Source organism: Kogia breviceps, chromosome 19 (assembly GCF_026419965.1).
Source record: "Kogia breviceps isolate mKogBre1 chromosome 19, mKogBre1 haplotype 1, whole genome shotgun sequence".
Lineage (NCBI taxonomy): Eukaryota > Metazoa > Chordata > Mammalia > Artiodactyla > Physeteridae > Kogia > Kogia breviceps.
In genome coordinates this window covers 51030886-51052928 of record NC_081328.1, presented here as the reverse complement: position 1 = coordinate 51052928, position 22043 = coordinate 51030886, and the positions used below count along the sequence as shown (strand labels likewise).

General features: G+C 63.8%; 2 protein-coding genes across 21 annotated transcripts in view; one reads left to right on the top strand and one right to left on the bottom strand.

Annotated features, from left to right (window-relative positions):
• Positions 1 to 8365, top strand: part of TMEM94 (transmembrane protein 94) — a 34442-nt gene extending 26077 nt beyond the window's left edge. For 4 of the 18 annotated variants that reach the window (XR_010838289.1, XR_010838292.1, XR_010838290.1 and 1 more), the window contains 18 exons: positions 409 to 724; positions 1172 to 1345; positions 1738 to 1840; positions 1962 to 2179; positions 2880 to 3061; positions 3174 to 3312; positions 3562 to 3677; positions 3811 to 3910; positions 4258 to 4366; positions 4567 to 4756; positions 4990 to 5067; positions 5323 to 5443; positions 5708 to 5789; positions 6064 to 6212; positions 6295 to 6389; positions 6483 to 6576; positions 6752 to 6922; positions 7109 to 8365. Coding sequence is in view for 13 of the 18 variants with exons in the window: in XM_067021870.1 (XP_066877971.1) it covers positions 409 to 724; positions 1172 to 1345; positions 1738 to 1840; positions 1962 to 2179; positions 2880 to 3061; positions 3174 to 3312; positions 3562 to 3677; positions 3811 to 3910; positions 4258 to 4366; positions 4567 to 4756; positions 4990 to 5067; positions 5358 to 5443; positions 5708 to 5789; positions 6064 to 6212; positions 6295 to 6389; positions 6483 to 6576; positions 6752 to 6922; positions 7109 to 7181 (2475 nt within the window). In the remaining 5 variants the exon portion in view is untranslated. The remainder of the gene's footprint in view (positions 1 to 408; positions 725 to 1171; positions 1346 to 1737; positions 1841 to 1961; positions 2180 to 2879; positions 3062 to 3173; positions 3313 to 3561; positions 3678 to 3810; positions 3911 to 4257; positions 4367 to 4566; positions 4757 to 4989; positions 5068 to 5322; positions 5444 to 5707; positions 5790 to 6063; positions 6213 to 6294; positions 6390 to 6482; positions 6577 to 6751; positions 6923 to 7108) is intronic. The other 14 variants (XM_067021870.1, XM_067021876.1, XM_059048022.2 and 11 more) reach the window with 5 other exon arrangements.
• CASKIN2 (CASK interacting protein 2) lies at positions 8173 to 22020 on the bottom strand. Of its 3 annotated transcripts, XM_067021879.1 has the most exons (21): positions 21893 to 22020; positions 20646 to 20727; positions 20179 to 20492; positions 16136 to 16187; positions 15511 to 15608; positions 14963 to 15108; positions 14763 to 14858; positions 14546 to 14676; positions 14251 to 14359; positions 13771 to 13879; positions 13460 to 13554; positions 12766 to 13027; positions 12519 to 12640; positions 12353 to 12413; positions 12148 to 12239; positions 11837 to 11947; positions 11657 to 11758; positions 11426 to 11564; positions 9812 to 11287; positions 9491 to 9713; positions 8173 to 9051 (listed from the first exon to the last, which is right to left on the bottom strand). In XM_067021879.1, the coding sequence occupies exons 3-21, from the start codon at positions 20270 to 20272 to the stop codon at positions 8961 to 8963; spliced, it is 3609 nt and encodes a 1202-aa protein (XP_066877980.1). In that variant the 5' UTR covers positions 20273 to 20492; positions 20646 to 20727; positions 21893 to 22020; the 3' UTR covers positions 8173 to 8960. The 3 variants fall into 3 exon arrangements, with proteins under 3 accessions (XP_066877980.1, XP_058904009.1, XP_066877981.1); XM_059048026.2 differs by having other exon boundaries at positions 20179 to 20727; positions 21893 to 21982; XM_067021880.1 differs by lacking the exon at positions 8173 to 9051 and adding an exon at positions 9184 to 9295 and having other exon boundaries at positions 20179 to 20727; positions 21893 to 21982.
• Positions 22021 to 22043: the final 23 nt, after the last annotated feature.

The following is a 22043-nucleotide window of genomic DNA, read 5'->3' as shown; positions in this document are numbered from 1 at the left end:
AAGAGACAGAAAGCTGGGACTTCCCTGGGGGTCCAGTGGTTCCAGGACTTCCACGGCAGGAGTCGCAGTTTCCATCGAACTAAGATCCTACATGCCACTCGGCCAAAACCAAAAAAAAAAACAGTACAAAAGACAGAAAGCCAGTGACTCCTTCTAAAAATGTTTCCCCTGGCTGAGAAAGGGGCTTCGTGGTTTCTTGCTTGGTCTGGACAGCCTCCTCTGAGCTGGTGGCAGTATTGCTGGGCACAGATCCTAGAAGCAGCCAGGAGCCGGGAAGGACGGGGAAGGGGTTTCGAGAGGGATGGGAGAGCATGAGCACGCCCTGCTGGGAGGTGGTGCCTTCTCTCGGGGGCGCCCGCCACATCCCTCCCAGTCTGAGGCCCCTCTCCCCACCCACGTTTCCTCCAGACCCAGCACGGGCTGGAGGGTGAGCCCTACGAAGCCGAGGACTTCGTGTGCGACTACCACCTGGAGATGCTGAGCCTGTCCCAGGACCAGCAGAATCCCTCCTGCATCCAGTTCGATGACTCCAACTGGCAGCTCCACCTCACCTCCCTCAAGCCCCTGGGCCTCAACGTGCTGCTGAACCTGTGCAACGCCAGCGTCACCGAGCGGCTGTGCCGGTTCTCAGACCACCTGTGCAACATCGCCCTGCAGGAGAGCCACAGCACCGTGCTGCCCGTGCACGTGCCCTGGGGCCTCTGCGAGCTCGCCCGCCTCATTGGTACGTGGCCACCGCAGGGGCGGCAGCTTGGCTAGCTGCCGGCCTCTTCTAAGAGGCTGGGCCCCCGGCTCCAAACATGCCAGGCCCGGGCGTGGCCTTGGTCAAGAGCACCAGCAACCCTTTGGGCTGCTGACCGGCCCCCTTTTTTGGGGGGCCGTGCCACGAGGCTTGTGGGATCTTAGTTCCCTGACCAGGGATTGAACCCGGGCCCTCAGCCGTGAGAACGCAGAGTCCTAGCCACTGGACCGCCAGGGAATTCCCTGATCATCCCCTTTAACCAGGCACCGCCGCTTGACGGCGCTTCCTCATCCGGGAAGATAACTGTCTGCGGGATGGACGCGTGGAGGGAAGCCGCCCAGCCTGCCTGGGGTTCCCTCCCCGCCGGGGAGGGTGGTGTGGGGGGGTGTGCTTCCTCCCAGAGGCCCCGTGCCGTCCCTCCTCCTGCAGGCTTCACTCCCGGGGCCAAGGAGCTCTTCAAGCAGGGGAACCACCTTGCGCTCTACCGCCTCCCCAGCGCCGAGACCATGAAGGAGACCTCACTGGGGAGGCTCTCCTGTGTCACCAAGCGGCGCCCCCCGCTCAGCCACATGATCAGCCTCTTCATCAAGGACACCACCACCAGTGAGCCTCCCCGGCTCTGCCCGCATCAGGCCAAACCTCCCAGGAGCTGGGCGGGGCGGGGCTCTTTTTAGGGTATCTTTTTTAGGGAGCTTGGGGCCGACGAGCGTTAGATTCTTCCCGAGATCTCACACGTGGCAGAGATTGGCTTCGGGGACGGGGGCTGGGATGGTGGTGGCCACGGATGCTGGGACTGTGTCTGGAGCACCGGCAGCTTAGAGCCTGCGTTATGCACCCAGTGGCCTTGCCTACAGGTTTGCTGCCATGAGGCCTGGGGAGTTCCCATCCCCCAGGGGCTCCTTTAGTGCCCTTCTCAAGGGTGGCAGTATGTCCCCAGAGGTGAGGTGGCTCGGGCACTCATGGCTTGGCCTTCCTCTCCCCACCACTGCCCTCAGGCACAGAACAGATGCTGTCCCACGGCACCGCAGACGTGGTCTTGGAGGCCTGCACAGACTTCTGGGACGGGGCCGACATCTACCCTCTTTCGGGTTCCGACAGGTCGGTAAGGAAGCAGATGCCGGGGGCGAGAGCAGTCAGCTCTGGTGGTCTGCCTGCCCGGCTCCCAGGGGCGGGGCATCCCAGGACCACCCACCTCACTTCCACCCCGGTTGCCCGGCAGGAAGAAAGTGCTGGATTTCTACCAGCGAGCCTGCCTGTCTGGTTACTGCTCGGCCTTCGCCTACAAGCCCATGAGCTGTGCCCTGTCGTCCCAGCTCAACGGCAAGTGCATCGAGCTGGTGCAGGCGCCCGGCCAGAGCAGCGTCTTCACCACGTGCGAGCTGCCCAGCACCATTCCCATCAAGCTGAGTGCCCGCCGCAGCAGCTGGAGCTCAGACGGTACCGTGGGCCCTGTCCCCGGGGGCCGGGGGCCGGGAGGGCTTCCGGCGGCCTGGACCAGATCGTAGCAGAGGGGACAGCAGGCAGCACTGGACCTGGAACGCCGCGGTGGCTCTCACTGTCTGGTGACGTGGGCGAGTCCCTTAGTCTCGTCTATAACCAGGTGCTTTGTCTGCCCTGCTCACTGGTTCATCGTGCTGTTCCGGTGGGATGACCTGTTAGCAAAGTGCTTCCTTCGAAGGTCATAAAGCAGTAGCGTGTGTAGAGCATTAACCTTATTTGAGTCAAAGGACCGGGTCACAAACCGGCTGGAGCAGAGGGACCCAGAGCTCCACCCACCCCTCCCCACTCCGCCAAACGCACAGCCTTCTGGGGTCTCATGGCCCAAGAGACCATGAACTGAAGCCATTGCTGAGGGTGGGGCCCGCCCCCGCCCCCGCCCCCTAGCCCTGGACCGGGGATTGTCACCTGACTGATGAGTACCTTTCCTTGTCTTTTTCCCCTGTGTCTGTTGGCTTCTTTATGTCTTGGTTGTGCATGTGTGTGGCTGCATGTGTGGTCCCCTGGGGCCCACGTGCTTACTGATTTGGGCATGGCATCTGCATGTGTGGCCCCGGGCTGCCTCCTGCAATCTGCCGGTTCCTGGGTGTCCTGCCTGGGCCGTGTCCTGGCCGGGCTCTGTGCCTTGTGCCTCCTGAAGAAGGGATCGGGGAGGTGCTGGAGAAGGAAGACTGCATGCAGGCCCTGAGCGGGCAGATCTTCATGGGCATGGTGTCCTCCCAGTACCAGGCCCGGCTGGACATCGTGCGTCTCATCGACGGGCTGGTCAATGCCTGCATCCGCTTCGTCTACTTCTCTTTGGAGGATGAGCTCAAAAGCAAGGTGGGGGAGGGGAGGGCCCCCCCCGGGGGAGGGCCCCCCCCCACTGCTCCCACTGACCCTTTTCCCCACGGCCTTTTGGGCCCATCTGTTTGTTGCCATTTACCCGGTGCAGGTGTTTGCAGAAAAGATGGGCCTGGAGACGGGCTGGAATTGTCACGTCTCCCTCACGCCCAATGGTGACATGCCCGGCTCTGAGATCCCCCCCTCCAGCCCTAGCCACGCTGGATCCCTGCACGATGACCTGAATCAGGGTGAGGGCAAAGGTTTGGTGTGGACACGAGGTGGGTGTGGGTCACTCCCCTTCCTTGGGGCTACAGCTAGCAAGAGCCTCCATGGATCCCCCCCTTGGAAAATGGCTCTGATCTCCCTGCGGCAACGGCCGTCGACGGGGTGGTGGGGAGAGGACACCTCGAAGCGGGAAGTTTTGCGTCATCTGCAAGGCAAGGAAAGGCCCCCGGAAGTCTGGCCTCAAGGTGAGGGACAGGCTTTTGTCCCCACAGTGTCCCGAGATGATGCGGAAGGGCTCCTCCTAATGGAGGAGGAGGGTCACTCGGACCTCATTAGCTTCCAGCCCACGGACAGCGACCTCCCCAGCTTCCTGGAGGACTGCAACCGGGTACGATGCGGGGGTGGGGGAGGGGGGGGCGGGTCTGTGCCCCCAGAGCCCTGGGGGTGGCCCGCGGCTTGTCCAGGACAGAGGAGTGAGGGAGGAGGGACCCTGAGGCAACTGGCACCTCTGCTCTCCGCAGGCCAAGCTGCCGCGGGGCATCCACCAGGTGCGGCCCCACCTGCAGAACATCGACAACGTGCCCCTGCTCGTGCCCCTCTTCACCGACTGCACCCCCGAGAGTGAGTACCGCGGTGGCGGCTGCTCGGCCGGCCCGGCCCTCGTGGGGAGCGCTGCCGGTGCGTGGGCACCCCGCGGGCTCTGGAGGGGTGTTGGTTTCCCACGCAGGGAGCAGAGGAACCTGGGTGGGGAGGAGCTGGGGGTCTGGCGGGCTGGAGCCTTGGGGGCCCCGTTCTAGGGAGTCAGAAGTGACAGTATTCACACGACGTTCACGAAATTGGGGGCAGGATGGTCCCAAAGAGGGCCCTGTTTTCCCTTGTCCCCTGCTTTGTCCTGTGGGTCTCTGCCCAGCACCCCACGTGGGGCTCGCCTGCCTGACTCTTGTGCCCCCCGACTGTGCCCCCTTCAGCCATGTGTGAGATGATCAAGATCATGCAGGAGTACGGGGAGGTGACCTGCTGCCTGGGCAGCTCTGCCAACCTGCGGAACAGCTGCCTCTTCCTCCAGAGCGATATCAGGTCAGGGTGACACCCCAGAGCCGGGGGCCAGCCTCTTCCTCCCGGAGACCCCACAACTGATTGCCCTGGTCGGGACCAGAGAACCTGCACTCGGTGGGGAGAAGAGGGAGCAGGTGCTCGCTCAGTCCCGTGGGAGACGGGGTCTCGGCTCGCTTCAGCTGATGGGTATGCTTCCCCCCCCACCCCTCTACTCTGAGCAGCATTGCCCTGGATCCCCTGTACCCCTCCCGCTGCTCCTGGGAGACCTTTGGCTACGCCACCAGCACCAGCATGGCCCAGGCCTCGGACGGCCTTTCTCCTCTGCAGCTCTCGGGGCAGCTCAACAGCCTGCCCTGCTCCCTGACCTTCCGCCAGGAGGAGACCATCAGCGTCATCCGGCTCATCGAGCAGGTGGGGGCTCGGGGGCAGGGGGGGCAGGTCCTGCTTGGGGTGGGCGGTCGCGACACAGGCCCGGCCTGAGCTCCCAAGGGTGGTTCACCCCCAGGCGAAGCTCTCCCAGGCAGTTGAGTTTGCCTCCGCCCCTCCCTAGCCTAGCGGGAACGCTGGGGGCCTCTGGCTCTTGGCTGAAGCTCATCAGCCGTGGGGCCTGGGAGAGACCACAACCTCTCCCTCCCGGTCCCTAGGCTCGGCACGCCACCTACGGCATTCGCAAGTGCTTCCTCTTCCTGCTGCAGTGCCAGCTGACTCTCGTGGCCATCCAGGTGAGGTGGGGCCAGCACGGGCATCGCCCCGCCCTGCTCACTCCTTCACTCAGGGGCCGGTTGAGAGGCTGGGAGGATGCTGCACAGCCTGGGGGGCCCCCAGGGCCTCTGTGAACCCCCTGGGCTTTTGGAGATGACCCCGCCGGCAGGATAGTGTCCCCCTCCAGCGCCGTCTCCCCTCAGCCAGGACGTGAGTCTCCGTCTGGGCACAGGGCGAGTCAGCCCTGGGGCTCCCAGTGTCTTACTCTTTGCCAGAATCGAATCGTGCTTCCTGGCTTCTCCTGGTTCAGTTCCTCTCTTGCCTCGTCCAGCTGCCGCCAATCCTGAGCACCACCGACATCCTGTGGCTGTCCTGCTTTTGCTACCCTCTGCTCAGGTGAGAGGCCGGGCCGCCCCTCCGTGCCCGGGCAGGCAGGGCTGGGATGTCACCGAGTGTCCCCAGGGGCCCAGGTTCAGGAAGCCATGCTCAGTGCTCACTTCTGGCCCAGGAGGCCTGGGGGCACTCTCTCCCTTGTCTTATCCCATCCGCCCGGCAGACTTGCCCTCACTCCCAGGACTCCCGAAATCCTTCCCACGTGGGAACTGGGGGACAGAGAGAGGGTCACAGTCACCACCCTTCACTGAAGTTCCTGCTTTTCAGCATCTCTTTGCTGGGGAAGCCCCCCCATAGCTCCATCATGTCTATGGCAACGGGGAAAAACCTTCAGTCCATTCCTAAGAAGGTAAGCAACGTGGAGCCCTGTGAGCCTGGGCTTTTCCTGAGGAATGTCGGTATGGAGGGGGCTGAGCCTTGGGGGAGGGAAGCGGGGCGGGGAGGGTGGGGGAGGAGGAGGAGGAATTCCGTCCGAACTTCCCCAGACCAAGGGGGAGGGATGGTACACAGCTGGGAAAGATCCTTGCTCCTCATCCCCCCGGGCCCGCCCACTGAGGACCCCGTTGAATCCGTGCGCCAGAGCGGCGGCTGCCACAGGAGTGACGGGCTTCCTCTTCCTGCAGACCCAGCACTACTTCCTGCTCTGCTTCTTGCTCAAGTTCAGCTTCACCATCAGCTCCTGCCTCGTCTGCTTTGGCTTCACACTGCAGAGCTTCTGCGACAGCTCCCGGGTCCGTAACCTCACCAACTGCTCCTCCATCATGCTGCCCAGGTGGGTCCCGTCCCGACGTCCCCCACCCGGGTTTCCCTCCCCGGGGCCCAGAGGAAGCTGAGCCCACGCCTTGCCTCGGCAGCCACGCCGACACGGCTCCGGCCTGGTTTGACGACTTCGCCAACGGGCTGCTGCCGGCTCAGAAGCTCGCTGCCGCCCTGACCGTCCTGCACACTGGTGAGGGGCTCCCCGGGGCTGGCGAGGCACCCCGGGGACCTGGCCTCTGGCCGTGCGAAGTCTGACACCCGCCACTGACCCCACTTTCTCCAGTCTTCATCTCCATCACCCACGTGCATCGCACCAAGCCCCTGTGGAGAAAGAGCCCCTTGACAAACCCCTGGTGGACGGTGGCCGTGCCCGTGGTGTGAGTCTCCCTGGGGTGGAGGGTGGGAGCAGGGGAGGGGCTGCGGCGGGGCAGTGATTTGAGGGCGGGCTTTGGGCCGGAGGTTGAAGGGTGCCCTCCTGAAGCTGTTCCTGCTGAGAAAAGCAGGGAAGGAAGCGAGAGACCCCCGCTGACGCGGGGCTGCCACCTCCGGCAGGTTGCTGGGGCAGGTGGTCCAGACAGCAGTGGACCTGCAGCTGTGGACACACAGGGACAGCCGCGTCCACTTTGGCCTGGAGGACGTGCCTCTGCTGACGTGGCTCCTGGGCTGCCTCTCCCTGCTCCTCGTGGTGGTCACCAACGAGATCGTGAAGCTGCACGAGATTCGGTGAGCCACCGGCTGGGTGCCCCCTCTGGGCCTGGGTGTGTTCCCTAAGCCCGTCACCTCCTGGGGCACCATTCCCCTGCCTTCCCACTGCCGTCCCGCCCTCCTCCTCCTCCTCCTCGGGTGCCCTGCCCGTCCCCTGGTCTGGAGGTCTGCGCTGACCTGGACTTTAATCTCCCGCCCCACCAGGGTCCGGGTCCGCTACCAGAAGCGACAGAAACTGCAGTTTGAAACTAAGCTGGGCATGAACTCTCCCTTCTGAGCCACTGGCCGTGGTGGTGGTAGTTGCCCTGGATCCTAGGGCTAAAGCCAGACCCACTTCTGAGTCTGGGGACTTGATATCGTGAATGTTCAGGGTTTGCTCTTGTGCCCCATGGCGTTGGAGGCCCAACTCCCGGCGCCAGACCCAGCTGTCGTCCTGCCCCCGGGGATTACTGAAGAGATGCTGAGCTGTGGCCTTGGCGTCAGGACGGTCTGGCTCTTCCTCCCCAGGGGGAGACCCCTGGGCTCTTGAATGTATGACCTTGTGCGCTTAATAGAGGGGGCCTCAGCCCCCTCCACCTGTGGGCCGCCCCCCCTTCAGGGTCACCGAAGGCAGCGCCCTCTGCTCTTGGGTTTTCAGGCAGAGCCATGAGCCATGGGCTGAGTGTCCATCTTTTGTGGGAGAGCAGCCGTGGGAGGTCTGAACAGCTCTCTAGGCCACTGTTGAAGGCAGGGGGGTTGGTTCCTCTTCCGTGTGCCCCCCTCATCCTGTATTCCTGGGGCCGGGCCTGCATTTGGCCCTGAGTACTTTCCCTCCCTTCCTCTGCGGGGGAGCCTCACACAGGGACCTGAAGATGAAGCAGAGGCCCCGCCTGGCCCTGGAACCTCCTCCCGTGCCGGCCCTCAAGCTGGCGGAGAGAGCCAGTCCTGGGGTACGGCCCCGGGCTCCTTTCAGCCCCGGCCCTAGTTATCCCGTGAGAATGTTTTCACCGGTGTTATTATTTTTTACTGGAAATGAGCCCTTTAGGAATGAATACAGACTGGTTTGTATTAAAACTGATAAATTCCTGAAGAAAAACCTGTGGCCGGTCCGTGAGGCGGCCACTAACGGACCCACCCAAGGCTTCGGCCAGTGATGGAGCCCCTCGGCAAAGGTGAGGAGGGGAGGGCCCAAGCCGTCCTCTTTGCGCATGAGTGGGAGCGCTCGGGTCCGGCTCGGGCGCGACCCCTGGCTCAGAGGTCCGCGGCGCAGATCCAAACACACAGCCCGATCACGTGGAATGACACTTTCATTGGTGTTAGTTGGGGGAAGAGGTTAATGGTTACAGAGCCGGGGCCTGGGCCAACCAGGTCAGGCTTCCAGCCCCAAGGCGGGCAGTGGGTGCTCTTGCTGTGGTCCGAAGCCCCTCCCCCACTGCGTCCTCTCAGGCAGTTATAGATAGAATAAATTCCATTTAAAATATATGCATTTCTCTCTGCTTAAAAAATAACATTTACAGTTGGGAAAGTCTGGACTTTGGGGGAACCTGTGACTCCCACAGCCCCCACCCCCGCCAGCTTTGCCTCACCGAGGGCAGGCAGGGGCGGCGCGGAGGCTGGCCTGGCCGCTTGTTTACGTGTCCTGTGAACACCTGCGGGGGACCAGGCCAGACACACCGCCTCCTCCAGCCTCTCGGTGCCGGGACAGCACAGTGGGTGGCCAGAGGACCTTGGCCCAGGGGCTCTAGACACTGGGGGGACAGAGGAGGTAACCCCGGAAGCCCGGCCACCACCTCTCTCTTCCTGGAGAGGAAGCTCTCACCAGGGTCCCTGTCCAAGAGGCGGGGCCGTCCCCTCAGGTTACACGCTGGGAGGGGGCCCTGCTGAGGTGTCAGGTTCTGACGAGTCCCCTCAGCTCCCCCCGGGGGCTGCCTCCCAGAGCCCTAGTGCCCACAGCCGCTGGCTTGGAGCAGCAGGAGGGACCCCGCTAGGGCGGCAGGGGCGGCGTCCGTGCCGGGGGAAAGGCGGTGGCTGAGGGAGATCACGGTGGGCACCGTTGCGGGCTGCCGGCAGGTCCGGCTCAATCCAGCATGGCATCCAGCTGGTTAGCCAGGGCGTCGAACATGGTGCTGATGTCGTCCAGGATGTGCTTGGTGGAGGTGCCCGGGGGGCTGCAGCAGGGGAAGGACCAGGTCAGATCAGCCAGCGGTCTGCACCCTGCCGGCCCTGGGCAAGGGGGCTGCTACCGAGAGCGTGGTTGGTACGCGCACTCTGGGTGCATCTTCTCCTAATTCTCACAACTTTCCGAGGCAGTAGGAGTTACCGTCCCCTTCCTTGCACAGAGACGCTGGGGCTCACAGGGAGAAGTGACTTGCCCAAGCTCACGTGCCTCTAAGTGGCGGCCACCAGGATTCCCTGCAGGTCAGATCCAGGTGACCCCAGGCCCAGGCTCCTCCCATCCCAATAGGGGCCCCCCCAGCCTGAGGATCTGCCCAACGCGAGGGTGACATCCCCCTCCCATCATTCCCGGAACCCTGGGAGAAGGATTCAGGACTCGGGAGGAGCTGCTCTGCCGCCTTCTCCCCCTCCGAAGCACCCAGCACCCCTCACCCCTCTCGCTCCTCAGCACCAATGCTCTTCTCCGCGGCCCGCAAGGCAGCTGCCAGGGATGAGCTGGTCTGCTCCAGTCTCTGCTGGGCCCGGCCTGGGCCCGTGGCCCCAGTGTTCTCTGGCCTTGGAGGGGGCACAGGGCGGGGGCCGAGCCGGGGAGCCAGCTTAGGGCCAGAAAATGCCAGCTGGGTGCAGGCCACAGACACAGGCTTGGGGGCTGTTCCTGCAGAGACAAAGAGGTTGTCTTGTGACTCAGCTGGGCTGGGCTGGGCACGAGCCCTGCCAACACACCACCCTCTCCCCGCAGGTCCCGCCTCATACCTGCTCCGGGCACCTTGAGGAGGGCAGCAGGGGGAGCCGGGGGCTCCATCTCCCCGGGCCGCCGACTGTTCTCCAGAGCCGGCCCCGGGCAGGGAGCCACGGGGGGCTGGGCCGGGGGGCTGGGAGAGAGAGGGGCTGGAGCCCCGGGGTTCGAGAGGCTGCTAGGGTCAGGCCGGGGAGGGCTGGCGGAGGCCGAGGGGGACTCGCCGGGGGTCTGCGAGGACAGGGGGACAGGGGGGCCGGGCGTGGCACCGGCCACCCCGAAGGCCAGGAGTGCCGTCTGCAGTGGCTCCCTCTCCCGGCATTTGGGCCTCCGCTTAACAGTGTCTGACTCTGTGAGGTTGAAGTCGAGGCCAGCAGGCACGGGCGTCTCCCGGGGTGGGGGGCCCGCCGGCTTGGGCCTCTGTTTGATCGTCAGGTTCCCCTCCTCCGCGAACGGGAGCCCCTCCCCTGAGCTGCCCCGAGACGGGGGTGTCCCCTCGGGCCCTGGGTCCTCCTCCTCCGTGTCCGATGCGGCGCCAGCCGGGGCGGGCAGGCCGGGGGGCTCCGAGGGGCCCGTGGGTTCACTGAGTGTTCGCCTCCGGGGCCCCGGGGGCCCCCCCTCCTTGGGCGCCGGGCTTCCATCTGGCGGCGGCGGCGGCGTCTCCAGGGTGGGGCCGGAGACGGAGCTGAGGCGCTTGGGGGGCGGGGGCGGGGGGCCTTTGCGGCGGGCCCGCAGGGCGAAGGACTGGCTGCGGGGCGCCCCTCGGGTTGGGGTCGGGCTGGGGCTGGTCCGGGCGAGGGCGCTGCGTCCTGGTCGCCGAGTGAGGGTGGCGTAGCTGCCCAAGGCGCTATCCACTGGCCCTTCGGCCTCCCCCTCGGCTTCCCCCTCGGCCGGGCTGGGGCGGCTCAGGCTGTGGGACCGGCGCTTGGGCCGAGGCGGGTCTGGAGGAGTGGTGGCCAGGGGGCCGGCCAAGTAGGAGAAGGCCCGGGGTGCGCCAGGAGGCGGCCCTGGGGCTGGGCTGGAGGGCGAGCCCTGGGGGTACATAAAAACATAAGGGGGGGCCCCTTGGCCAGGAAGTGGGGAACAGAGCTTAGGGGGCCGCTCTGTGCCCTCTGGAAGATTCCTCTCCTGTGGGGTGTTGGGGTCTCCGCCACTGGGCTGGGAGGCAGGCTGTTCCTGCGAGTGTCCGGACCCCCGTGAGCGTGCCCCGATGCTCTCCTGGCTTGGGGAACGGGCAGGGAGCAGGGGGAGCGGCTCAGGGCCACCCCCTGCCATGGCCGCCTGTAGCTCTGGGCTCAGCTCGCTGCCCTGGAAGGTGAGGAGGCGCGGGCCAGCCACAGCCGGACCGTCCCCATTCTCCAGCCCCTCGATGGCCATGAGCTCCGGGCCCCTGGCCAGCCGGCGGCCGCCGTCACCTGGGGCCTCGCCCTGCAGTAGGCCCCGCCGAAGCTCAGCCAGCCGCTTCACCCCCAGCATGAGCTTCTTCTGATGACCTGAGAGGGGTGGGTAGAGGCGGAAGGGTTGGCTGGGGCTGGAAAGGTTCACCCTCGTCCCTCCTGGACCCCCGAAACATTTTGGAGGCCCTCCAAGGCCCGCGGGGGCCCAGCCAGAAGGCCCAGGGCGGTCCTCACCGAGCTTGTTGACGCCGATCTCCTGCAGCTCCTCCCAAGTGAGGTCGGCCACCAGCCCCATGGAATCGTAGCCGCTGCTCACCAGCTGCTTGTGGTACTGCGGCAGCCCCAGCGCGCACAGCCACTCCAGCAGGTCTGCCTGCAAGAGCAGCACCACCGTCGGCCCCCAAGCCAGGAAGGCACTGCAAAGCCGCAGCTGCAGGTGGGAGCCCGTGCCCGTCGCCCACTCACCGGGATGTAGTTGGGTAACCACTCGGCGATGCTGAGCTGGGCGATCTCTGAGGCGATCTTCTTCCTGTGCCCGGGCTTGGTCACCCCGATGGCCGTCAGGTCCTGCCACACAGAGTCGTGCCATCAGGCCCCCTCCTCTGCCCACTGGTTCCTGCACTGCCCTCCCACTGCAGCACCTACCTCGGGTGTCATGCGGCTGATAGTTGGCACGTCATAGCCAGCCTGCAGAAAGTGGGCAGTGTAGCCCTCCAGCTGGAACTCGCTGAGCCAGTTATGAATGGCCTGAGCGTCCTGTGGTGTGGGCGGAGGGGTGAAGTTAATGGAGCTGAGTCTGCGGGGGCGGGGGCGGGGGCGGGGTGCCAAGGCCACAGACCAGCCACTGACCCCAGCCTCCCCAGGGGCCTGGTCTGAGCAGGGACTTAAGTCCACACTGAGGCCCATTCCCAACCCCTACCCTGGGCTCACAGCCCACTCCCCAGTGCAGGTCACACCTTCCCCTCCAGCAGCTGCTCCGGCCTCACGTCCTGGGTGAAGAGCTGCTCCCCGGAGCGGTAGTTGGCCAGAGGGTGGTGGCTTGGGTTGTCTTCAGGGAGGGAGAGAAATGGAATCAGGGTGGCAGGGCGAAGGTGTGCCAAGCCCTCAGCCTCCCCACCTGCACCTCTCCTAGCCCACCCAGGTCCCAGCCTCCCTTCCTACCTGCCAGGGGCGGGGGCTGCAGTCCTGGCGGCACCTGGTCCTCTCCAGCAGAGGGCAGTGGCTGGAGACAGGGAAGGAGCTGACTCTCACTTGGGGAACTGGCAGTGGGTTGTGGGGGGCCCGGCCCTGGTCCCAACCAACGCCGCCCCCCCACCCGTCCCCGCACCTGGGCATTCTCAATCAGGAGGCCGGTGCCGTGGCCGTTGGTGCCCTCGGAACTCTGTCCGCTGCCGGCACTGCGGATGCTTCCCACGCTGCCCTCACTGCCCACGCTGTTCCTGTCACCTGCTGCAGGGGGCAGAAGCCAAGGGGTTAGAGCCCCCAGGTGGCCCTGCCAGCAGCTGACTGGCAGCTTGCCAGAGCCAGATGTCTACCCCGGTACCCAGCACTGCCCCCGCCCTGGGAGGAGGTACCTGGGCTGTCTGGGCTGAGGCCCACCCGAGGCAACTGGCCATAGGTAAGGGGGTGCAGGGGGTCATCGGCAGGGGGCTGCGGTGTCCTGGAGAGGCCTGGGCGCAGGGTGGTGGACGCAGAGGGGAGGCGGGGTGCAAGGACGCCCACTCGCTTGCTGACCACTTCAACGATGCCCGGGGGAAAGTAGCCCACACGGTCCGTGCCCCTCTGGCTCTCGTGGATGTGGCCCTTCCAGCGGCCGTCGGGGTGCTGCTCAAGCACCTGTGGCAGGTGGGCGGGGACGCGGATGATGCCGTGGTCACGTGCTGCACCAGTGCTCGGCCCTGCAGCTGCGGTCCAGCTCTTCCCCTCCCCCCGGGGAGCCGGCCTCTGGTGCCCAAGTCGGCCCACACTTCTGGCCCTGCCACCAGCATCCAGCCCAATCCGCTGGGTGCCTCCAGGGCATACCAACAAGAGTCTGGAGTCAGCCTGGGTTCAGGTCCCAGCTCCACTGCTTGCTAGCTTGTGGCTTTGGACAAACTGCTTTCATTCTCTAAGCCTCTATTTTGTCAGCTCCGAACAGGAAATGGTAAGAGCACCTACCTTACCTGGATTGGGAAGAGTTCAACGAGATCGTGCATATAAAGACCCTGACACAGAGCCTGATCCGCAGTAGGTGCCCAAGTAAGTGACAGCAATCATCTGTGTTCTCACCGTGATCACGTCCCCTGCCCGGACATTGAGGGCCGTGGGATCGTGGAGGTTCCAGAAATCCTTGAGCGCCCGGACCTTCAGGATCCCTGAGGCCTCTAAGAGGAGGAGGAGAACAGTGTCACCTGAGGGTCCTTAGGGCATCTTGCCCCCACTCCAGTCCCGTTCATGACCCTCCCCCAGGTCCCTGCCGCAGCAGCCCCGCAGACCAGCCTGGGGCCCAGGAGCGCGACACCCGCTCCTGCTCCACTTCCTGGGACCCTCTGGAGTGGCTCCGCGTTCCCTGGGCTGGGTCTTCTCCCCCACGCGCTCACCCCGCAGTAGCTGCTTGATTTCCCGGCTGGCCTGGGAGGTGGTGAACTGATTCACGATGTCCAGCGCCGTCTGGTTATACGTGTTCCGGATGTTCACGTCCACCCCACCCTGGGCGTACAGTGCGGGGTAAGCCTGTGCTGAGCGCCTGGTTTGTCACTTCTCCCAATTCTCACAGCTACCCAGCAGGTAGTTACTATTTTCAGGTTTTACAGGTGAGGGAGTGGAAGCTCAGAGACAGGGTCAAGGATGAGCTCAAGGTCACTCAGCTAGTAAAAGGCAGAACGGGGCTCGAACCAGGTCCGTCTCCTCTCCAGCCACTTTGCACGGCCCCCACCCATGCAAAACACCACATTGCCAGTGGAGACCCCCTCCCTTGCCTCCCCAGCCGCTCTAGGACCCGGCACCCGCTGGGGACCCGTCCACACCTGTGGGCTGACCAGGGGCCCACACCCGCCGGCCCACCAGGGGCCCACACGCACCTCCAGGAGTAGCCGCACCACCTCGGTCTTGCCGTACAGCGCGGCCTCGTGGAGCGCCGTGCCGGTCTTGGTCTGGCGGTTGATCTCAATCCCAGCTCTCAGGAGCTGCCTGTGGAGGGGAGGGTGAGTTACTGGGGCAGAGGGCATGGGGTGGGGAAGGAGAGGAAGCCGATTGCTGGGGGCTGGGAGAGAGATCCAGAGCGAGGGTGAAGAGGGCAGCGGGGCAGGGCACTGAGGGGATGTCACCAGTCCCACCGGAAGAGGATGAGGATGTTGGGGGGGCCCCGGTGGGTACCTGATGACCTCTCTGTGGCCGTTCTTGGCAGCCAAGTGCAGGGGTGTGGTATAGTTGGGGTCACACGGGTCCTTGGCCTCACCCTCCAGCAGTGCCACACATAAGTGGCTGTTCAGTAACAGCTGGGCCACCTGCAGCAACCAGCACTCAGGTAGGGCCTCCTCCTGAGACCCCAGCGACGCCCAGAACCCGGTACCCCGAGGGCAGCAGGCCCCACCTTGAGCCGTCCAAATTCGCAGGCCAGGTCCAAGGGCGTCTTCTTGGCCTTGTTGACCAGGCACGGGTTGGACTGATGCTGGAGGAGCATTTCTGACTGGGGTGGAGGGAGCCAAGTGAGGGGTCTGGCCTGGCCGGCCCCCCCGTGCCAGCCCCCCTCTCCCTGCCCCGGCGTCCCTGTAGGCTGGCAGGGTCACGTACCACTTCATAGTGTCCGTACTGGGCAGCCAGGTGCAGCGGGATCTGCCCGTCCAGCGAGGCGGCGTTCACGGCCGCAGAGGCCCGCAGTAGCAGCCTCACGGGCTCCAGCCGGCCCTGCCAGGCTGCATAGTGCAGCGGGCGCATGCCTGCCAGAGGGAAGGGCCTTCTAAAGGAGGTCGAGGGATGGCGTGGGGCCGGAGGAGGGAACTGAGCAGAGTCTGGGGCCACCCCAGCTGGAGGGGAAAAGTGAAGCTGGCTTCACCTGGGTTTGGTCAGGGAGAGGTCCAGCTGTCTGGGGCTGAAGCCAGAATCCCACCTTGTCCACCACGGATGATCTGGTGAACTTGTAACGGTGCTGTAACCTCAACTTCCCTACCTGGATAATGGGATGTCAGTACCACCCACTACCCCAGAAGGCAGTGAAGACTGAAGAGATAAAGCATTTGCAAGTTCATAGAAGCTATGCCAACATCTATTGGCGCTGCTACGATGTAGCAGGGGCAGACTCTGACCACAGGGTCTGGGGTGCGGGTACACTGGGCTCTCACCATTGCTGTCCTTGATGTCAACGGTGGCCTGAGCCTCCAGCAGCAAGGCTATGAGCTCCAGGCTGCCCCCCAGGGCGGCGTGGTGGAGAGCCGAGAACCTGGTGTGGTGGGACACGAGGTTGGGGGTGTCAGTGAGCGGCCCCCTGCCCCCAAATCCTGGTCTTCCACAGCAGGCCCATCCTGGGGGCTGTCAGGGATGAGTTATTTGCCCACTGCACCCCCGGCCCCCCACCCTGCCAGCCCTGCCACGGGAGCACAGAGCAGCCGGGCTGCAGCATGAAAGGGCTCAGTGTCTGCGCTGAGAGGCCTGTTTGTCTGGCCTCCCTCACAGCCGGCCCCGGGGAGGGGGCCGTGGGAGCAGGAGCCCGAGGGCTCCTACCCTCCAGGGAGAAAAGGGGGCCCAGCAGGAATCTGACCCAAGGAGGCCCCTCAGAGAGGCACCAGGGCCCCCTCCCCTCCCTCAGGGATAGCTCCACGGGCAGGCACGCAGGCAGGGCCCTGAGCTCTCGGCAAACACGCTTCAAGGGCCAACTTCGAGAGGGGAAGGGACTCTAGGCCCCAGGTCTTTCCACTGCCCCTCCCCCCCTCCCCCAGATTTCAAGAGGGACGGGGGGCTCCCGCTCACCCGTCAGCATCCTGGTAGTTGACGTTGAGTCTCTTCGTGGAGCCAAGGAGCTCTGGGGGTCAGAGCGGGAGGCATCAGGGCACCCCTCAAATGATCCGCCCTTACCCACACCTAACCCAGTGCTCCCTCCCTGCCCACCTCCCGCCTCCAGCTGACCTCTTGGAGTGCAGGAAAGCACCTGCCCCATGGCGCTTTAGCTGTCAGTCCCTATGGCTTCCCACTCTGCAGCAGTGGCCTGGCTTCCCTGGGCCCCCAGCCCCGCTTGTTTATAGGGTCAAAGGGGGGCGGAGATGGGGGGGACTGGCATGCTGTGCCCTCAAAGGACAGTCCCACGAGCACATGCTTGGCATTCCTGCTTGAATGGGCCGAGGAGTGAGCCTCATCGTCCCACGGGCCGAGGGGGCTGGGAGAGAAAGGAGAGGGCACCAGAAGCTGGACGGCAGAGGGCGGATGCCCCGGCCAGACTCAAAGGCCACACTGCCCAGCCCTGGGTCATCCCCGAGCGGGGCATAGTGGGGAAGGAAGGTGGCGTCACACAGACCTCACCGTGCCCTGGCTCTGCCACATACTAGTGGTGTGACCTTGGATAAGTCACTTGACCTCTCGGGTTGTGTCCTCATCTGTAAAATGGGCTGATCACAGAAGCTGCTCACGGGGGGGTGTGAGTACAATGCCTGACGCTTGTGAAAGATGGGAGCCCTCACCATGCAGCACTCCTTACGTGTTAGCCATTATCACCGAGAGGCTGTCCTCCAGCAAAAGCCGGTCCAGTCCCCCCAGGGCCCCTGTCAGGGGAGTAACTGCTGACTCTGCACCCACAGGCTCCTAGCAGAGAGCTCTGTGCCCCGGGGAGCAAGGGGAGGATGCTGGTTCATCCCCCTCTGGGGGACAGGGACGGGGTTCAGACAGGTGTGCTCCACGTGTGAACCAGGGCGTGGGAGGGGGTGGGCCCTGAGGGGTGTTGCGGAGGGAAAGGAGTGCCTGTCACAGGCGGGCCCCCGGCCTCCTGCTGGAACCCACCCCTGCCGGGAAGGAGGAGTCCTGGCTCAACCCGGCTGGGCAGGGTGCCAAGCATGCTGGTCCAGGCCTGCCCCCCAGGCCCTGGTGGGCCCCTGAATACCCCAGCAAGACAGGGCCTCATTCCAATAGGGAGGGACCAAGCCTGCAGTGAGGGGGAGACAGCTACACTTAGGGCTGAGCCGAACACGCTACAGTGAAAAGGTAGATACCGAGTCAAAGAGTGACGGAAGAGGTGAGGGGGTGGGGGCCGCAGGAAAGAAACCCAGGCCTCCCAGCCTTCCTGTAGCCCCCTTGGAAAGTCCTTGTCACACAGAACCATTCAGGGCAGTGGAAAGAACAGGGGCCCTAGAAGCAGGAAGTGCGTGATTCCAATTCTTCTCCCTCTTACTGGCTGTGCGACCTTGGCCAGCCCTGGTACCTCTCTGAGCCTCAGCGAAATCAACGAGGTCAAGCAGGGAAGAGGCACAGCAAGTCCCTCCACCGGCTGCCAGCCTGGACAGTCTGGGCTGGGGCAGCTCGGCAGGGAGATGCAGCCCCTCCGGGGAGTGGTAGACAACATGACAGAAGGGACAGGAACAGGGGCAGGGCCGGGCTGGGTGGCTCTGTTCTTTCCAGAACAATGGCCGGAAAGGCGGTGGGGAGAGGCTCAGAGTGACTGAACTGGGGACCTTGGTGGGAGGGTGGAGGGTCCTAGGCTCTTGGCAGTGGCTCCCGGCACTTCCCCTGCGGTACAACCTTCTTCCCAGGCCTGGCTCTGCGGGTGGAAGGGTCGCTCCTCCTGATTTAGGCTGGGCAGAGGATGTGAGCTCAGCAGGCCGCCCCCAGCCCACTCCATTTCCTCTGGCCAGAGAAGGAGACAGCTCAGAAAAGGGAGCAGGGGAGGGAGGGAGGGCAGAGGCAAGGCCCGGGCAAACCGTAGCCCTCTCCTCCCAGCCACCTGCCCCCTGAAGAGGACCCGGGTAGGCGGGGAAGGCCGGCCCCCAGTGACCAGATATCAGGTGCAGCAGGCTGAAGGAGCGCCCTTCTTTGGACAGCCAGAAAGCTTTAGCCACTGCCCAGAGGGAGAAAAGGGAGCCCTGACACCTCCCTTCCAGCAGTTTCCTTTGCCTTTCTGGGTATGGAGCAGGCGTTTCCAGCCTCCCTTCTCAGAACTGCTTCAGAATCACCTGAAGAACTTTCGGATTTGCAGAGTCCCAGGCTCTCTGTGATGATTCTGTAGTTCTGGGAGAGACCAGGGAGTCTGTACTTTCAGAACTATCCCTGCGTAATTCTGACCGGCAGCCGAGTGTGGCAGCACAGGGCAGAGGGCTCAGGCTTTTCTTTGATCTGCCACACAATGGCCGTGTGACCTTGAGCAGGTCACTAACCCTCTCTGGCGGTCAGTTTCCTTATCTGTAAAGTGCATGTAGGAGTCCCCATCTCCCAGGCAATAGAGGAGATTACAATATTTCATAAACTGTAGGGTCTGCAAAGGGCACCTTGTGATCTCCTTTTTGTCACCAGCTTTCCCAGCTTCTCAGAGGACTGGGAGGGGGGACAGCTGGCTCCAGGACCCTATCGCTCTGTGCCTGTGCCTACACTCTGTGCAAGTTCCCTGGGGAGTGGGGGGAAGGATCATCTCCCTCCACAGATGTTTCCCCCGCTGGGCACAGGGGACCTTCCCGGAGCCTAGGAGCCTGGCTGCAAGGTTTCTGCCACCAGCCTCCAGCCACTTGCCCTCCTGAGGGCCTCACTTTGAGGTCTGAGGCCCCAGGGCTGTGAGGCCAGCAGCAGCTCAACCAAGGCCCTACTGGGCAGGTTGCCAAAAGCAACACAGAGGTGAGGGGAGGAGGGGCAGTGGCTCCCACCCTGGGGCCTCCAGGGGCCTCCCCGGCCCCTCCTTGGCACCTTCCCCCATCGGGCTCACCGTGCATCCACTCCCCCAGGGCACAGAGAGCACCCCTCACGATTCCATCTCCCTACACCCCGGGTGTGCTGGCATGTAAGTGGGGACACACACACGTGCACAACTCCCAGGCCCTTAAAATCCTTCCTTCTGGCACCCCACACTCCCAGGTGTGGGTGGGGATAATTGGACCTCTTCAGCTAGCCTGGGGGACTCCTTCCTGTGCAAAGGGCCAAGCTGTGTCTTGGGCTAGAGCCCCAGCACTCCAGAAGGACCCTCTCTCCCCCAGCCCGAATCTGGTGGCAGGAGCCATCTCCTGTCCCTGCTGGTCCAGGGACTCAAGGGGACAAGTCCAGTGTCCTCCTGGGACAGTCCAGAGAGCTTGCCCTGAAGCCCAGAGATCTACTCTCCTTGCAGGGTCTCACTGCAGAGGTACTCAGGAGATGGAAGTCAGGTGTGGCCACCTGTGCACAGAGCTCCCACAACCTTGTCGACTAGAGACCCCAGGCTGCAGAGAGACCTCTAGAAAATTAACTTTGGACACACACACCCCAGGGGACACAAGCAGATAAGTCAGGGGGATGGGGGCTTTAGTAAGCAGTTAGATAATGTTGAACTTTGTTTTAAGCACAATTCCCTTTAAAAAGCTATCTTACAGATATCTCCATCAAGCTGACAAAAACACAGAGATGCTCTGGTTGAACTGGGGGGTGGGCGTGGAGGTTGAGCTCTAGCTATTCAGTCTTTCCCAACTCACTGCCAGAAACCCCACGGCTCCAAAGAACAAATTGGAAAAACCACCTGCTAAAGGCAACTCCATGAAGGCAGGACTTTTAGTTTGTCTTGTTCACTGCTGTGGCTCAGTGCTTAGGGCCTGGCACACGATAGGCACTCAAAAAAACTAGAATGAATGTACTTCAATCCTTTTACTTTACAGGTGTGGAAACTGAAGCCCAGAGCGGTAAAGTGATTTGCCTAAGGGTGCACAGCAAGGGGGACCCAACTTCCTCACTGGCTCTCCCACACAGAGGCACTCCCACCCCAAGTCCCCAGATCAGAGTGAACACCCAGGCCTCTCTCCACAGCCTGGCACTCAGGGGAGGGTCTCAGCTGGATAGTCACCCCGTCAAGTACTCACTTGTCTTCGTGGCCTTGACCTTAGCCACCAGTTTCTGCACACCAGTCACATCTCCATTCTTGACGGCGAGGATCAGGTCCTGTTCTCGACCCATGCTGGTCCCTGGGCTGGGCTCTGAGCTCAGGAGTCCAGGGCAGAGGCAGGGAAACGGGTCTAAGCCGAGGTGTCAGGGTGCCATCCCTTGGCCCTCTGGAGGGCCAGGCGTCCAGGGGGAGTGTGTCTGGTGTCCCAGGCAGTGGACTTCTTGTCAGGCACCGACGGGTACCCGCTCAAGGTGCTTCGTGAGCTGCCGCCACAAGCAGGAAAGCTGATCTCTGAGGGGGCAGAGGCTGTGTGGAAATCTGAACGGATATCAGCTTGCAGCTTCCGACAGCCCAGGGATGGGCCGGGACTGGGGGCGCCAATCTTTCCAACGTGGCTCAGGGGCACCAGTGCCCACCCAGAGAGCAGCCAGCATTCCCTCACACCTCAGCCAGCAGCGGTGGACATGTCGCAGGGGTCTGCAAAAGGTGTGGTCCGCTGAAGGTCTGCTGAAGGCTGGGCCAGAGTCTGTAAGGGTCCCAGAAGCGGGGCTCAGAGAAAGAACAGGACAGGGCTTCCAGGGAGTCCCCCAATCACCCTGGCCGCCCTTCTGAGTCAAGGGAGGGGTTGAGCCACTCAAAAGGGAAGGGAGCCGCCATGCATGAGAGGAGTATTTGGAAGCGGGGAGGTGGTGTTCTGGGAGGGGGAGGCTGAGTCACTGAGGCCCTAGGGCACCTGGCAGCACCTCAACCTGGGGCAGGAGGGGCCCTGGCAGCACGACACTGGGGCAGGTCGACACTGGGGCAGGTCGGGCCAGCAGCCTGTTCTCCACAGCCTGAGGCTCTGACACCCACAGACAACTGGTGGGCCAAGAGGTGGGGCCTGGGAGGGTCAGGCACAGAGAGACGGGCAGGGGTCACTCCCTGTGGAAGGTTCCTGCCCCCAGACTCTTCCCTATCCAAGCTTTGCTGTAATAGTTGGATGCCCTAGCCCCAGGGCTCTTTATGAATTCAGAGGGTGGAATGGGCAGTTAGGGCCCCCCATCTCTGGCGGGGTGTCTGCCTGCAGGACAGGGAGGCTTTACAGCACCTGTTGTTGACCCATCCTCACCCCTTGAGTGGGATGGGGAAGCAGCTGGGCGGAGAACAGAGGTGAGAGCCGGGGCACTGCTGGTAAATGGGGCTGCCTGCCCTCCCAAGCTTGAATCTGAGGCCCAGAGCCCAGACTTCACTTTGGAAAAGCTTACGTCAGTTCCTAGGTGGCCGAGAATTTGTTGCCCGAGTCCTGTGGCATGAGACCTGTGCAGGCCTGGGGCCCTAGCTGGGGTCCTCTTATTCCCCAAAAGTCCCAAGCCCAAACCAGATTGGCACTCCAGCTCAAGGCCCGCGGCCGACATTGGGGGAGGGCGCCCCTGGCAGTGCATGGGGTCGGGCTGGCTCCCCCGCCCCCCGGAATGCCAGTCCAGCGCCGCGCAACCCCCCAACCCAGCCCAGCCCAGGCGGACCGGGGAACAAAGCGGCGGGAGGGACCGGGAGGGCCAAGCGCCGGAGGGATTGATGCGGCAAGACGGTACAGGGGAGCGAGGAGGACGGAAGGACACGACAGATGAAGGCGCCCGCGGATCCCGCAAGAAAAGTTAGTTTGTGCCCGCCTTCAAGGGTGCTGACCCCCAGATCAGTCCCCGCAGTCTCACCTCTCCCAGCCTCCCCGCCGGGGGTCCGCCAGGTCCTGCTCGGTCCCTGGCACTCTGGACGGTGGCTCCCACAGCCCCCCCTTACCCTTTTTCTCCTCCTCCTTTTCCAAGGCCGGCTCGGCGCCTCCCGCAGGAAATCCCGCCCCTCCCC